At 38.0% G+C, this 15,789-nt stretch overlaps 2 protein-coding genes across 4 annotated transcripts in view; one reads left to right on the top strand and one right to left on the bottom strand.

Annotated features, from left to right (window-relative positions):
* Positions 1-450: 450 nt before the first annotated feature.
* Positions 451-15,244, bottom strand: LOC139127052 (tubulin-specific chaperone cofactor E-like protein). 2 transcript variants are annotated; one of them, XM_070692975.1, is made up of 6 exons: positions 15,093-15,244; positions 5,256-5,421; positions 4,073-4,212; positions 3,046-3,230; positions 2,008-2,499; positions 451-1,077 (listed from the first exon to the last, which is right to left on the bottom strand). In XM_070692975.1, exons 2-6 carry the CDS (start codon positions 5,392-5,394, stop codon positions 753-755), a joined length of 1,281 nt encoding a protein of 426 aa, XP_070549076.1. In that variant the 5' UTR covers positions 5,395-5,421; positions 15,093-15,244; the 3' UTR covers positions 451-752. The 2 variants fall into 2 exon arrangements, with proteins under 2 accessions (XP_070549076.1, XP_070549077.1); XM_070692976.1 differs by lacking the exon at positions 15,093-15,244 and adding an exon at positions 14,458-14,516 and having other exon boundaries at positions 584-1,077.
* Positions 15,245-15,647: 403 nt separating this feature from the next.
* The window catches only part of LOC139126988 (prenylated Rab acceptor protein 1-like), a 19,993-nt gene continuing 19,851 nt past the window's right edge, over positions 15,648-15,789 (top strand). For both annotated transcript variants that reach the window (XM_070692907.1, XM_070692908.1), the window contains exon 1: positions 15,648-15,787. In XM_070692907.1, the coding sequence (XP_070549008.1) occupies positions 15,720-15,787 (68 nt within the window). In that variant the 5' untranslated portion in view covers positions 15,648-15,719. The remainder of the gene's footprint in view (positions 15,788-15,789) is intronic.

Below are 15,789 nucleotides of genomic sequence, written 5' to 3' on the forward strand. Positions count from 1 at the left end.
GACCCCTTCCGTATTTTTTATTCTTGATTAGGAGACAGACTGCTTTGCATTTACCTTTGGAAGTATGCAACTTGCAACGCTCTCGCTAGAAATTTTCATGTAATAAAATTATTTATCATTGATCTGTTGCCGAGTTTCTATCGTTTTCCTCTATTCTTGAATGGTTCCTGGGAGAACACTGCAAAAGATTAAACCTTTCTCTTTCACTGTGCATATCATAGCATAACTAACCTTCCTCGTCATTCTGCCATTTTTTAGGATGTGGCCAGAATCACATTGTGCATTATTTGTTATGAATAAAACATGACAAACAAACGAAAGAAAGAAATAAAACAAACAAGACAAAACACAAGCCACATGTACAATTGACTTTCAAGAAAAGCCTGCGTAAATTCAGGCCTGAATGGGATAAATTCTGAACACAAACTCCTCTTTGTAAAAAAACAACCATTTGAATCTGTAAGTTTTATTTCTATATCTCCAATGGGAGTAATCAATAAATAGTGATTGAAAAGGGATTTCATAATTTAGTTAAAAAATCAGTATTGAAAATGTCCGACTTAAAACATTACCATGTTTACTCTACATAAAATCTTCAGCAATATCTTGATTAACATGGTACAGCCTCTCTTCAGTTCACCCACCCCTGTATCCTGAGATCACTGTGTACAATGGTATGGTCTTCCTTCTGTGCCAGTGTATGTAATGATTGAATTGGGTTGGGCTAATTCACTGTGGCTGGCAGGGGTGGTCTACATGATTTTTGGCACAATGTGGAACTCGTCTCCGTCCTTGACCCTGTAGCTGTGGAGACATAGCGTGTTGTACCTGATCTCTTCCATGAAACCTTGTTCATTCATCTCTTGCTCCAGATGGAACAAACGGAATCTGTTGACGGGGAGCTCGGCAAAGTGCCCCAGGGTCTTCTTGAACTCGGAGACTGTCTGTGTGGTGTTCACTTTCATCAGCGTCTGCTTGCTCTCGAACTTGATCACGCAATCGGCCCAATCGGTGGGTCGAAGGTCAAGGTCAACAAGTTCGTCGAGTTTGCCATGTATTGCCACCAGGTCATGGTATCTGGATGGGGGCAAACAAAGATTTTGTATGAACAAATGAATTTCAGCTCTTTTGTAACTGTGACCTAACCTCTGACCTAAACTTTGACCCTTCGGCTATCAAATCCAAGTACAATCCTTGTGTATCCAAGGGTATGTTTGACATACAGAGGGATATGCATCGATGGCAGAATATAAACCCTTCAACCTGTTCACCCCTGATTCCCTGTAAATATGTCCACAATCATCATTGATAACAATAAATTTGGGTCAAACCATTGTGAATGACAGGGATGAAGTGGAGGTTCACAAAAGAAACAACTTCAGTAGCAGTGAGAAACGATCTCGGCTACAACAAGATTGAAACTGAAGAAAGACAGGATTCAATGCTGAAGAAACAAGAATTACACATGTCAGAAAGTTTGAGAATATCCTTTGTGGACATGGAAAATTGGCCTTTCATCAGGACTTCCCATAATGTGTCTGTACCAGAATATTCAACGTGATTGTACATTGGTTAACAAGGACAATGTGAAAATCTAAACAACAAATTAAAGAGTTTTGTCGAACTTGAAAGACCCATTAAGCTTGGAGCTGAATCTATGTGGATAATGAGGCCTGGTAAATCCATGCAACTTGCCGCTTTCGAGAATCAATCTCTCTCTCTCTCTCTCTCTCTCTCTCTCTCTCTCTCTCTCTCTCTCTCTCTCTCTCTCTCAATATTTTGAATTACAGTCAGTGTGCCTTTCAACCCATGGCATTTCTACATTTTATTTGTCAGTTCAGGAATCAAAGAAAACTTCTCATCAGTGCTTTTCACAGGTGCATGAGACACATAAAATTTTCTTGACTCAAAGAGAATTATCCCAGGTAATGTGGCTAGGTTCGGTTCATTGTTGGGGTTCGGTTCATCGTTGAGGGCACACTGTTGACTTTGAATTCCAATACTCACCTCTGTGGCTGCTGCTCTGGCTTTTTCTTCATGTAGTGTCTGATAAAAAGCCTTTCAGCATCGAGACGTTCTTCATCCAGCACCCTACTCCCATTGAGCCTTGTGACCCGTGGTAGCCTTGCCACCACTAGAGGGCGCCTCTTCACCTCGGGATACTTTTTCAGTAGAGGCAACCCTTTCATACGAATGTCAGTCAGAGTCGGAAACAAATTGAACTTCTCCAATGCTTCCCAGCTGTTTATTTCTGTGCCGCTAAGACTGATACACTTCAGACACGGAAAAGATGCCGGAATGTCCCCTGAGAGATCTTTAATGTTGTTTTCAATCAGGTAGAGGTGTTCCAGCCCTGGGAACATTTTCCCGAGCTTGCAAATTTCCCGGAAATCTGTTATGCTGTTATTGTTGAACTGGAACATCTTGACCTTGGGGTAGGTGTCATCGCTAATTTCAACCGTCCCGAAGTTGTTCAAACTCAAATGTATTTCTTCTAACCTGCAGAAAATATACAACAACACATAAAAGAATAGGGTCCTTCACTTACACCTTCCAGTCCAAATTCTCTAAACTCTGTGAGAAAAAAAATTTACAATTAAAAATACTCAAACGTGAAAATTAAAGGCATGCGGCGAGGGACCATGAATATATACCCTTTCACAGCAATGGTTTGGCCAAAACTCATTGCTATATCATTGGTATGAGTGGACCTGTTCACGGTGAATTAGGGGTGTACAGGATAAAATGTGTACAGCAAAGGCAAATCCTTGCACTTTGGGGAGGGGGGCTCTATTTTGATAATTGTGCACACTTGTGCAGTAGGTACGCTGTGGTAAAAAGTGACACAAAATTATGGTCTGTCAAGATATGATTTTGAACCACCTACCTGCTTATCTTTCAAAATTTTGAGCGTCTGCAAAAGGAAGTATTTAATTTGCTCTGGCCTTGCTCACATATATAGTTTTAAGGGATGCAGATCAAAATTGGCTCAGATGCAGTGTAAAAAGATTTCTCAATGTCTGATATAACATGACATCACCTTACCCTGTCATAACTCTGAGTAACTCATGGACAATTTCCCATTTCACGCCCGTATTGTTCAGCACCAGTCTCTTGATTGTTGCCATGGAAACTGTGTCCACCAGGCCGGGAGGGATGGAATGCATCAGTGGATTGGAACCCAGGTTGAGGAATTCTAAATCCGGAAGTTGCGATATGACTGAAATGACCTGGGAATGAAAGAGCGGCAGTGAGAGTTCCACTGGAAAGGGTTGATGATTAGTGTTCCCTCTGAGGTTTCGAGAGGGTGCGCAACTTGAGATACGCCTGATTGCCTCACAGCTGGGTCCGTTCATGTATATGCTAATTTATTGAGGTACGTCACAACGTACAATGAACGTTGGTGGCAACTGCGCCGCTAATGGGCGCTAAACTCGAAAAGCGGAAGTAAAATCTACGCTGAGATCGCACATTTCGCTCTGAGTTATTGTTTCCAATACTAATACCGATTGAAATGATAGACTAAAGTTGCGCAAAACATGAAATTTCACTGCGAGAGCAGTCGGAGACACTGCGCAATTAGCGCGCAAATAAGCCTTAGCGGGAACATTGTTTATGATAATGATGGATTGAAATGTTGGTTGACAAAGATATCACGATATCACCAACTTTACTTGTAAACATCATTGATATATGTGAAATCTATTCCAGTGTAATTTTTGCGAACTGTCAATTATGAGTTTGGCATACCCCCAGTATGTAAGATTGTGAATAAATATTAAATTTTGGTCCAACCATAAATTACTTACTCTTAAAGGGACAGCATCAATATGATAAAAGTATTGAAACTGTGCTCTCTCTCTCTCTCTCTCTCTCTCTCTCTCTCTCAAAGAAAAGTAGAAAATTATGCATTATTTGACATAGAAAATTGCACTTTCCTAGTCACATGTACAACAACAGCAAACTCATCCATTTCAGATGGTATTTCCACAGCCATCGTCTACAGGTTGGCAAGCCTGAACAGCAACTTTTCAAGAGATTAACACATTTACAATGTGTGTGTAAAAATTACCTCTGTCCAGTCTTGTAAATTGTTCTTTGCAAGGTCCAGCTCTCTTACCCCGGTACACAGCTGTGCAATCTCCCCATCATTCCCTGCACAGTCTATGCAGCAGTCGTTGAGAGTGAGGCATGCTGGCACCAACATGGAATCTGGTAAACAAATTTGAAAAGGTAACCAGGTGAATGAAATTGACGTATACCACTAGTAGAAATATGCCATTTTCATGACCCAGCCTAACCTCCACATGATGGTATTTTCATGTGTATTAATCCACAAGTTGAACAAAATTGAACACCGTAACTGTCAACGATACGACCACTAATTACTGTGAATTCTCTTCTGTTCTGTTGCTGTAACTTATTTTAAACAAAGAATTTGTGTTTTCCAATTGCAGTAAATTATGGAATTTTAATATTACTTCATATCACAAAAATACTTTCGCATGATGTCACATTGGAGTCACAAAAAAGGCTTGTCCAGATGTGAAATATGTGTACATGTTTGGCATTACACCAGTAGAACACACTGAATTGCTGGAATACGTCATTTTACAAAAGTTCTAGTTCAGTGGTACATGTATAATTGACTTTGTAGATAAACCTGGCTTTTATAGTTGTTCCACACCAAATGTCCATATTAATTCATAGAGCCTATTGGTACCATGCTAAAATCATCCATACAACCATCTGCTGGTCCACCATTCATTCTTGACACTGAGGTCACACAACTCAGCCATTTTCATTATCATGACCTTATATTCCAGTGTTTCATTAGAATGACTGGTAGTTAACCCATCGGAATAGCATATTCACTGGATGGCGACTGTATCTTATTTGTAAAGCAAGGATTTGAAGTTTCTCATACAACAACCTGTTGATTCTTGCACATTGCCACAGACAGTATCGTGCTTCTACCAATTGGTAATGCTGAATCCTACCAGCATGTACAATCATGTTAAAATATTCAATTCAACCTGTATAACAGCTGATAGGTGTGAAATGTTCAATGCCAGTGTCGAGGACTGAATTTTAGTCTCTACTAGAATTCTTCTGTCAAAAATAATATAATAGCCAGGTTAATGCTGAATGTGTTTCATGATGTGGCACAAAGAAGTACATGTACTTAGTTTACAGAACAAATACGACACAAATTTGATCAAAAAGTTGCTGTAATAGATAGTAGTGTGTCTTACTTGCTTTGTTGTTTGGTACGGCTATGGAGATGTAGTCAAAATTCTCCGGAGAATGGTCGCTGTACTTGGCTTTGAACGCGTCCGGTACGGACACTCCGCCAGGCAGGGCTGAGGATGAGGCTTCAGAACTGGTTGCCATGGTTGCAGGATGCAGAGAGAGAACAACCTTGAAAGGTACGAAATGAACAGTTTGAGAGAGAATGTCAGTAAGATGCTATCAGCACCGAGGTCAGCATATGGTAATATTGCATTTTGAGGTCAATGAGATTGCTGTCACGGTGACCTGATGGTTCACAACAATATATTAAATTATGCAAAATTACATAATGATGGCAGAGCATCACTGTTGATTTCCAAACCATACACACTTTCAGGTGCTGTTAAGGCCACTGTCATGGGCAGTGGCATACTGGCCTCTTTATGGCAATCGCTACTCATGCTACCATTAAACGCTGATCTTTGCGTAGGTTCATCGCGCAGAAAAAATGCTGCCTTGTGAGAATATCACAGGCAAGTCCCAATGAAAAGGGCAGTGAGAATGAAAATAAATATTTTGGGACAACAAGAGATGGAATGCCTCAATATTATGGTAGTAAAGGTTCAACTCAAAATCACTACTACAGAAATCAAAATATTGAATTTTCAAATATGTAGAGATTGTAAATGTGTTATTTTTCCTTTTAATATAATTCTTATGAAGTTGAAATTTGCAAGAAAATAGAATCCTGTTAAATTTCAGTTTTGCAACAGAGTTTGTGAATAAGAGATGAACTTTACTATTACTACCATCATTTTTTTCTGTGTTCGTTGACCTTTGACTTTCCCGATGAGTTGCTACAAAATGGTTTAACCATATCGTTTCTATTGGTGTCATTAGCAATGCCCATTAAGATTTTGGGGGAGTCAGCTTAGGGTAAGAGAGGGTCCATAGGGTAATAGATAGTCAACTGTTCAAGAATCAGAGAATGCGACTTGCAGAAACTGTTCCATTCAGAATGAAATATTTTCCATCCAGTACACGGTGCAAAGAAACTCTCTTATGTTATCTGGGAGTAGGAGTACAGTAGCTGCAAAATTGTAGCGCTACGGTGAGGCGGTCGGTGATTTTTGGTTTTTGCGACTTCGCTCACCAGTAGCGCTACAAGGCCGATGGCCCTGGGGAGTATCATATAAGCGCGTCGTACTCGACCAGGCGTTTTGATGTGGAATGCAACATATTTACGCACTGCATTTGGTCGTACCGATTTATCACCACTGAAGACTAAACAGTATACTGCACTAACTTTGTCATTTATGGGGTTTGGAATTTGTTCAAACACGACGATCGCGTTCCGAAACATTTCTGGGAGCCGTCATTACCAACTTCTGGTAATGGCGGCTCCCACAAACACCGACGCCCCACGCTCAATGTTTTCAGAACGCGATCGTCGTGTTTGAACAAATTCCAAACCCCATAAATGACAAAGTTAGTGCAGTATACTGTTTAGTCTTCAGTAGTGATAAATCGGTACGACCAAATGCAGTAAATATGTTGCATTCCACATCAAAACGCCTGGTCGAGTACGACGCGCTTATATGATACTCCCCAGGGCCATCGGCCTTGTAGCGCTACTGGTGAGCGAAGTCGCAAAAACCAAAAATCACCGACCGCCTCACCGTAGCGCTACAATTTTGCAGCTAGGAGTACAGTTGCCAGGGTTCTCATTGGCATTTGGGGGAGAAAAGATAATAACATGACATCAACCATTGGAAATGAACTAAACTCATTGTAATAATGTGTTGGTCAGCACAAGAATTAATCTGTTTTCCTCATCAATTTCATATAGCCTATGTCCCTGATACCTTTTTGATGCAACATCCTTGTATTGTAAGTCTGCATATCTTTCAGTTTCTGCGTATATTGTGTCAACAAAGGACGGGAAAAGTTTACAAGCTGATCATAATTATACATCCAGTACAAAGTATCATGATTTATTGCACACAATGGACATTGAAAGGTTAAAAATGGCTGTTATTATTTCAGAAAAACAAAACAACAAGAATAGGTAGATACATGCATGCTGCACGTAACAAAGCCTATTGTTGGTGAGCTATTGTTGGCCATGGTCAATGAAGATGTGAACTCTTTTATTGGACTGATTACAAATAAAATCATGGTTCTATTATTGACAAATAGAATGTACTTCAGTGACAGCTATTCAAACTCAAAGTTTTGGAATTCTTTGGTGGTTGCTGATTGCATTGGCTTATTTTGAAGAAAACAAAGTCTTGTTGTGACAGAACTTTGTTTTTCCTCACAGAGTTACTACATGGTATACGGCATTTTCACAATTGAGTGTACAAAGTAGGGGTCAAAAATGGCCAAATTTCAACCTCATTGTTTTAATGTGAAAACCTTACCAGGACTTAGGTACATATGCCACATATATAGTGCAGAAATGGTTTCGCACAAACTGTCTTAGTTCCATAATAAACAGGCCTTCTTTATCGTACCCTTACATGTAGTACGGACACTACACAATTTAGAAAATTAAAGAAAAATTTTGCACCCTTGCAAAATTTAGGGGAGAATATACAATACTTTTACCAAATGCAAATCAATACAGTTAGCCTTACATCATAAAATGACTTTTGTAGAGAATCTTTGAATTCCACCGGGTTTAAACAATGTTGTTCTTCAAAGCAAAACAAACAAAACACTTTATTTTTGAAAGAACAACGAACACATTTCAATTATTGCTTAATAATCTTCCACAGTGAATCCCAAAACTTAAAATGATAATTGGCAGCATGCATAGCTATGATATATAGCATTCTTTCATATGTTAGTCCATGTTGGAAAGACTCATCAAAATATTTCATAAGTATGTACAAGGGGTACGGACACTACAACACCAGCCCAAAGCAAACCTGTACTGAAGCTGATCATTTACATTTAGTGTAGAAATAATAGCTGATTAATTGATGAAGAAACATGGTTTTCTTCCCATTTTGCCTTCTCATGTAAACTTTTCACCAAAGTGTAACTAATTGAAGAAATTATTAAACTGTATTTATGGTTTATGGTTTAATGTTATTCTGAGAACAATACTCAAATTTAAATTTTGCATCAACAATAAGAACAAATTGAAAACTTTTAAGTTTTTTGATAAAACAGTAAAATCATCAAGCTATAAAATTTCTAATATTAACCCTACTCACTGATTAATAGTTGTATTTAACTAGTTTGTGGGGTGGGGTACGGACACTACACAACATGCATTAAAATTGTTTTCTACTAAAGTTAAGTCTGAACTAAAATTTATTGAACAAAAAATGGCAATGCTTGTACATGTGTGTTGACAAGCCAAATACTGGTCAATATGACATGCTACTGGAAGAAAAGACAACTGTTTTTAAAGACAGATCAATAATTTTGAAAAAGGTCAAGTTGCAACATAACAGTTGTATCAGTGGACCTGTCAAGATAACATTTTATCAACAAATTGCTTGATGTAGAAATATGTCATTTCAGTACATGTACTTGAAATAATGAAATTTACTCTTCATGAGATGAAGTGTCTCTTGTCAATGTCATGTGTAGAGAAACAAAATTGTTTTATCTTATTATTCAACTGAAGGAAACCAACCCAACACACAACTGATTCACAGTGGATTCACTGAATAATCAATTCATATATTCTCATCTATCGCATAAGATTTGATATTTGGTATACAGATGACTTAGGATATACTTAGATATTTTCGTATGGCTTCAGGAAAAATAATAAATTTGTGTTTTGGAGGCAATTTTTGCAAATTTTCGTTAAAAAATCTTCTAAAAAACCTTGTCTCATAGCTTTGTAATTTGGTATATAAGTCCCAAGACACAAACTAAGCCAACTTATTTCTTCAAACTTTGGGGGGGGGGGGGGGGGGGGGAAACGACCATGGCAGTAATTTTGTATTTTTGGAGCTAATCTTTAGTCTGCGACCTTAAATAACCTATACCAACCCCAGATATCTTTTAAGACAGTTTTGTAAACTGTGAAAACAATGCAGTCATATTTGGTATCAGTTTGTAGTGAAAGTTGACCAAGAAAACAAATCTGAGGTTATTTATGATATAATATAGTGGATCACCTTTAGCTAATATTTCGTTGAGGAATACCCAAACACTGATAAGAGATCTGTATCCACAAGAATGCCATGTGGCAAGATGCACTCTACTGTGAATACAGACTCCAGTACATGTCATTTTTACATTGAGTAGTTTATGTCAGCACTGGGCCAGCCCAGGTTTTGAGTCAACTCAATATTGTCAATATGGACACTCTAGGTCAGGCCAGAATGGGTCTAGTTTTGGCTGGGCAATAGGGGAATCCAGTACTGCCTCAAAATTTGGGTCATGTCTGGACCCAGATGATGCCCAACTGAACCTAAAAGTTTTCGCTCCAGTCTTTATCATTCCATGTTCTCAACACAATATCTTCCCACCAGGTTTTGCTCCACAAGTGGGACCACATCATCTGATTAACATTACTTGAAAGAAAGGCATTAGTTAACAAAGACATCAGAAACACTGTGCACTTGTTACATGCATTTCTGTACAATCTGCAAGTCCAATTCTGTCTCATAAAGTTCATGAAACCAATACTGGAGATGTCTCTGCAGTTCAAATGTCATTTAGCAGTTAGATTAATTTTTTTGGGAAAAACTAGGCAGGTCCTGTAAAATGTGAAGGTGAACCAAATTTTTCCCACAGAGGATTATTGTACCTTGCCCAGGTCCGACCTAAATTTTGTGAATGTGAACATACGGTAGTATCTGTCTTAGTCCAATCATTGTGTTTATATATAAACATACAGACAGTTGACAGGCCATTGGTTGATTAAGTAAATCATCACAGTATGGAGGGTAGTCTGGCAGAGACCCTGCGATTCGCGTTCTTCCCTGTTGGAACACACGACGCGAATCCCAGGGTCTGGACGTTCTTGCAAGCGACCGGTCGGATTTCTGCCTGATCCGGGTACTTTATAGAACTGCACACATCCGTTAATCAAAAAAAAATGACAAGTACCATAGCCAAATAAGATTAAAAATGAAAAATAAAAACATACTGCGTATATAAGTCTACCAGCTACTAGTAAAAATTTTCTCCGCCCAGTTAGATAGGTGTTTCTTTTGACGACACTACCCTTATGAATATTCTTTTACTTGCAAAAACCGACAGTCGCTGTGTCTGGCAGCGCGTGCTCACAGCTAGCACAGCGTAGCCTTCGAATGCAGGCCCATCGTGGGCGCGCACAAAACAAGGCACAGCGACTGTGGAGAGTCTATATGGAGGGTAGCGCAGTGCAACTCATAAACATGATTGAGAACATGAGCAATTTAGGATGATATCAGGTCACTCCACCACACAAACAGAATAAACAACAAATTTGACTACCTAACTCCCTGACACTATATAAATTTGTTCCTTCCAAGGTGCGAATTTATCATGGATCATTGAACAAATGACCGGTGTTTTTCTGCTATTGATCACAACTTTCAGCTTTTTGTGGACAATCATGTTGACTTCCAATACATTTGCTTACAATAATTGTCAAATTATAGTTATACATTTTATCTGAAACCAATAAATATTCACATTTTGAGTCACACATACTACTCACACAACTGGGAAATAAGTGAATTTTTTTTTACTGACGTCCAACATTTGATATCATTGAAGCTGTTGGTAGTTTCATTCTTATCAGTTTAGTTGGTGTGTATATTGCACCTTATATTCCGACTCTGTCTGTGTATTACTTTAATTTGATATCCAAACATTTCAAGTTTGGGCCACCAAATTTTTACTGTTGATCTTCAAAATTGAAAATTGGTCATTAAAACGGACTACTATCTAAACATTGAAAATTAAAACCTTTTGCAAATACAAATAGCACTTTTGTTCGCAAGTGAAAAACAGGAAACAGGAACATACACTTCGTTTTTTTAGATGCGAGCAACGCTATTTTTATATTTATGCAAGAATCATTTTTATCACTAATGCTATTGTATTCATTATGGTTTTGCCAAAAGCTGATTCAAACATATCCTCTGATTTCTCTTAAATATCACAGCACAGTTATTTCAGATGCTAGGCCAGTTGTTGAAATGAATGTCTATTACGAGGGGTTTCAGCTAACTGACTGCTCTGCAAGGTGGATTACCGCAGAGTTGTAGATAATGTAAGCTCAAGCCTCAAAAAGTAATGCATCACATTTAATGACACTTACTATACTGGCACATACTGTTGATATAGAGATGTACTTGCAATAAAAGGCATTGAGCAGCATCAAGTTATGGCTATTTGGCATATTTAATGAATGATCATCTCAGGAACCCCTTGTCAAATGAACATTGACGTTTCAAGACTTTTTATCCAGTTGCCTGATTGTATAAGAGTCCACCTTATGTCAGAGACAGACAGCAAAGAAACTAAAGTATAGGCCCTGATGGCAGTTTTCTATGTTGGCTATTGATTAATATCTGTGTACCGGTATATAGGGATGGGTTGGGGGTGTCGGTAAGTATGAGCCGAAATTAAACATTTCTTCTGCCATTAGAATAGGACCTGTGCACTCATTATATCTGGTAGTATACTATGTACATCTTCCATACCATCCATGTATATTGTAGCTACAAGGTCATTGGCACTATTTTTTATCCAGGGCAAAATTCCTGTACAAAAACGTACTGTATGTTGTGTTGACCCCAAAATGACCTTATTGAATCCATCTGTCAATTGAAATTACATTTTAGTGTTTGACTTTACACTGATTATACATGGTTACATTATAATTAAACCACTCAGCAGTGTACTAGGGGTATATCAAACCTTTTACTTCAGTCAAATCCAAATCAGTGTAATCCACTGGAAAAGGGGTACGGACACTACATGGGGGGTACGGACACTACATTTGGCCTATATTTCATCTATATTTTTTTGAATGGTAATTGTCTAAGATGAATGCATATATCATTCATCTATACCAAGTACTACAATATGTATTTTATCTTTGTTTGCTGAATGCCTAATATAGGTGTGGAATTAAATGGTGGGGTACGGACACTACATGAATTTCCGGAAAATTAAGGCTGAGTCTTAGGCAAATTCTTGAAAATAAACGAATGGATGCTTATGACAGTAGAGTTTATTACAGTACTTAACAGATACCTGCAATGGATTTTAACAACATTTTACAAAATAACTGTAGATTAGAACCAAGTTATACACTTGGTTAATTGTCCATAATGAAAAACGCAAAAATCCGTAACGATGGGCTATTTTTGGATTATTAATGGTGTTAATCAACTGGTGAATAGCATACCATGGCGCTACTTACTACTTGTATTAGACATCCTTAAGACCACACAGAAAGAAAAAACATGTACCTTTACTAGAGTTTACATTATGAAAACAGCATTTTCTTAAAGTTGAAAAATGCAGTGTACCTTCGTAACAGTCAAATTTGACCATTTTCACACCACAAAAAATGTCATATCTTTGCCAAACATGGTCCGATTTTTGTAATTTTTGCTTTGATTGCTCAGAAAATCTTACTCAAAAAGCTATCACAAGAGTAAATATATACTGTAAAATAGTTTTTAGAATTTTTTCCGTAACACTCAAGAACAAAAGTTGGTACACTCAATTGTCAACATGGTATAGCAAACTTTCATATTTATTTTACTTTTGCATATTTTACTTTAAATTGTATATTTTATGTCAGCTTTTTCTTTTGCTTGTTTTGTAGTGGGTTATGGGGACTGACTTTGTGTATGTGTTTTGCAGCTGTTTTGGTCACTCAATCCTATGTAGACCTTTTTTTACAGTTTAATACATTGAATGAATCTTGGCAAAGGCACTCGCACTTGTGGCTGAAATCAAGCCCAGATGAAAGTTCGGGTCTGGATGCGAGACTAGCACCCACCCTCCCAACCTAGTGGAATATATTGATAGGTCTGGCAGTATCAGTGTTTGATAATTGTTTGTCATTGTTGTTGATATTTAATGATTACAGTACATTTACCAATGATTTTGACGATGAGATACAGCTGGATATTGATACACTACCTAATTAGGTTTGTCAGTTTGCTCGCGAATTTACCCTTTAGTGGTCAACTTTTACAACTTTGCGCCAACATCAGACAGACGAAAACAGCAGGTGACGCAGCAAGATGTCTGTAAACTAATTTACTATAGTATGTTATATCTTTACAGCAGCTATCAGTTTCAATGGTGACACACACAGAGACTGGTTGCCAAGTTTTACAAGCAGTTCAAATTCACGGAGAGGTGGTAAAAGAACGACATTACTGCAAATTTAGACTCAGAGGACAGTGTTCTTTGTAGTTGAATATCAATAAAGTTCATGACTTCAAAAATAATAGAGTGATGTGTAAAATGAACAAACTTTACTTTGAACTGCTTGTAAAACTTGGCAACCAGTCTCTGTGTGTGTCACCATTGAAACTGATAGCTGCTGTAAAGATATAAACATACTACATAGTAAATTAGTTTACAGACATCTTGCTGCGTCACCTGCTGTTTTAGTCTGTCTGATGTTGGCGCAAAGTTGTAAAAGTTGACCACTAAAAGGGTAAATTCGCGAGCAAACTGACAAACCTAATTAGGTAGTGTATCAATATCCAGCTGTATCTCATCGTCAAAATCATTGGTAAATGTACTGTAAATATACAATGACTCATGCATACTGGTATTATGATGTCCTTTCTGCATATCTCTAGTGAAATACTAAACTGACAGATCCCAACTCTCACAAGATTTCCATTAATAATAATAATCATCATCATCATAATCATAATAATAATTTATAGCTTGCTTGCAAATAAAGGATTTACATCACACTCTGTAGTAATAAAAGTTTTATACAAAAATATTAAAGTTTACATTTTTCCCCCGACAAAAAATATTAATATGATAATTAAAAAACATCTATATCTTTCTTTAAGTGTATACAAGTAAAAAATTGTCTGTAGAACAAAAATGTCACCCAAAACCCCCATCGTGTCCATGTGGTCAAAGATTAGGGGGAGGGGCAACTACACACAACAGACAAGGCCTCATGTCCAAAACGAAACCTTTAGGCTTTAAGGTATGACATATCAAGTAATATATTGAAACGGATATATGATTCCACAGCTTTAAACGTACCGAACTCCGAATCAGTGATTTTCAAAGTTCTTCACAAGCCATGCAAGCCAGACAGCGCTAAGATGTCAAAGTCCCCACTCCGGTACATAGAGACGGTGTTTTGGGCATGCGCATAATCTACCCTATGTTTACAAAGAGCGCTACGTCATGTCAGCTGCTGGAAGAAGCGGAGTTACGAAGATATACAACAATGCCGACCAAACCGCCAGCGCGGTGCACACAACACCACATCTGCTACCCTGATGATCTTTACAAACGTATGGTAACATTCGTTTTGTACTCAGCTACTCTTCTTGTATGTAACGGGAAGTGTAACGATGGATAATAAAAGGTCGCATACACTAGGACCATACCATAGCATTGCTACACAGTACATGGTATCTCATACCTAGAACGATAACTTTTTTTATGATGATACGTCCAAAATGCAACGCCTGTGTCCATTTAAAGGCCACTATTGGACAGATCTTTCCCAACAAATGTTAATTGGTGCTCAGCTTTTCCCTATTTTGTGTACAAATCGGACCAAGAACTGGGATGAAACATAGCAGACGAGATGTGTCGACAGACGCGAAACAAAGAATTAAAATTTGCAAACTCGCAATAAATGCCCGGATTTTGATAGATTTTTTTACCTGCGTTACTGTAGAGCACGCTGTAGATGCCCGAGTACTGTTCTTCGTCCGATCCCCTTGAGTCGAATAAGTTACGAGTTACGGAATGGTATAAATTTAGAAGTTTTGACGGAGTGAGTCATCCACTGCACTCATATCATTCAAGATCCTGGGCCCCGGTGTCTTTCACAGTGATTTGCAAACAATAACAAATCGGGTCAAAGGTTAAAGGTCAAAAGGAGGTCGATTCCAATGTGTTTTTGAAATACTTGAACCAGGGAAGATAGGTATGGGGTAAGATAGAACTTATAGACCACAATGGGTAAATTAAATAGTTACTTTTTCAAATGTCATAATTTATTTCTAAAGAATTAAGCAAAATAGAAGTACATGTAAATTGCAGTGGCCATTCGTCATTGGATTAAATCCTATAACTATTTCAATTTGCATTTAAAAATAACAAACGCTCATCAGTGTGTTTTTTTTGTTCGCCCTTGGCTTTCATGATTAGCAAGGTACATGTAAAAAGATGCTCTGTTTTCGAAATATGTGACAGCTGATGTATTTGTGATCAATGACGTCATCGGTTCCACGCTGGCATGGAAGTATATTTGGTGAAGTTGTTTCCCAAACAAACGAACATTGCAAATGGAGGCTGTTGACGTTAGTGGTGAGTTGGATGTTTTGAAAAGCGACTCTGCTGACGAGAAGTTCGGGT

This window comes from Ptychodera flava, unplaced genomic scaffold, assembly GCF_041260155.1.
Source record: "Ptychodera flava strain L36383 unplaced genomic scaffold, AS_Pfla_20210202 Scaffold_28__1_contigs__length_4768798_pilon, whole genome shotgun sequence".
NCBI lineage: Eukaryota > Metazoa > Hemichordata > Enteropneusta > Ptychoderidae > Ptychodera > Ptychodera flava.

Excerpts from the sequence above, each read along its gene's own strand:
- LOC139127052 (XM_070692975.1), bottom strand. The coding sequence starts at position 5,394 with ATGGCAACCAGTTCTGAAGCCTCATCCTCAGCCCTGCCTGGCGGAGTG. Across the intron at positions 4,213-5,255 it reads CGTACCAAACAACAAAGCAA|ATTCCATGTTGGTGCCAGCA; the intron begins GTAAGACACACT and ends TTTGTTTACCAG. Across the intron at positions 2,500-3,045 it reads TTACTCAGAGTTATGACAGG|GTTAGAAGAAATACATTTGA; the intron begins GTAAGGTGATGT and ends TATTTTCTGCAG.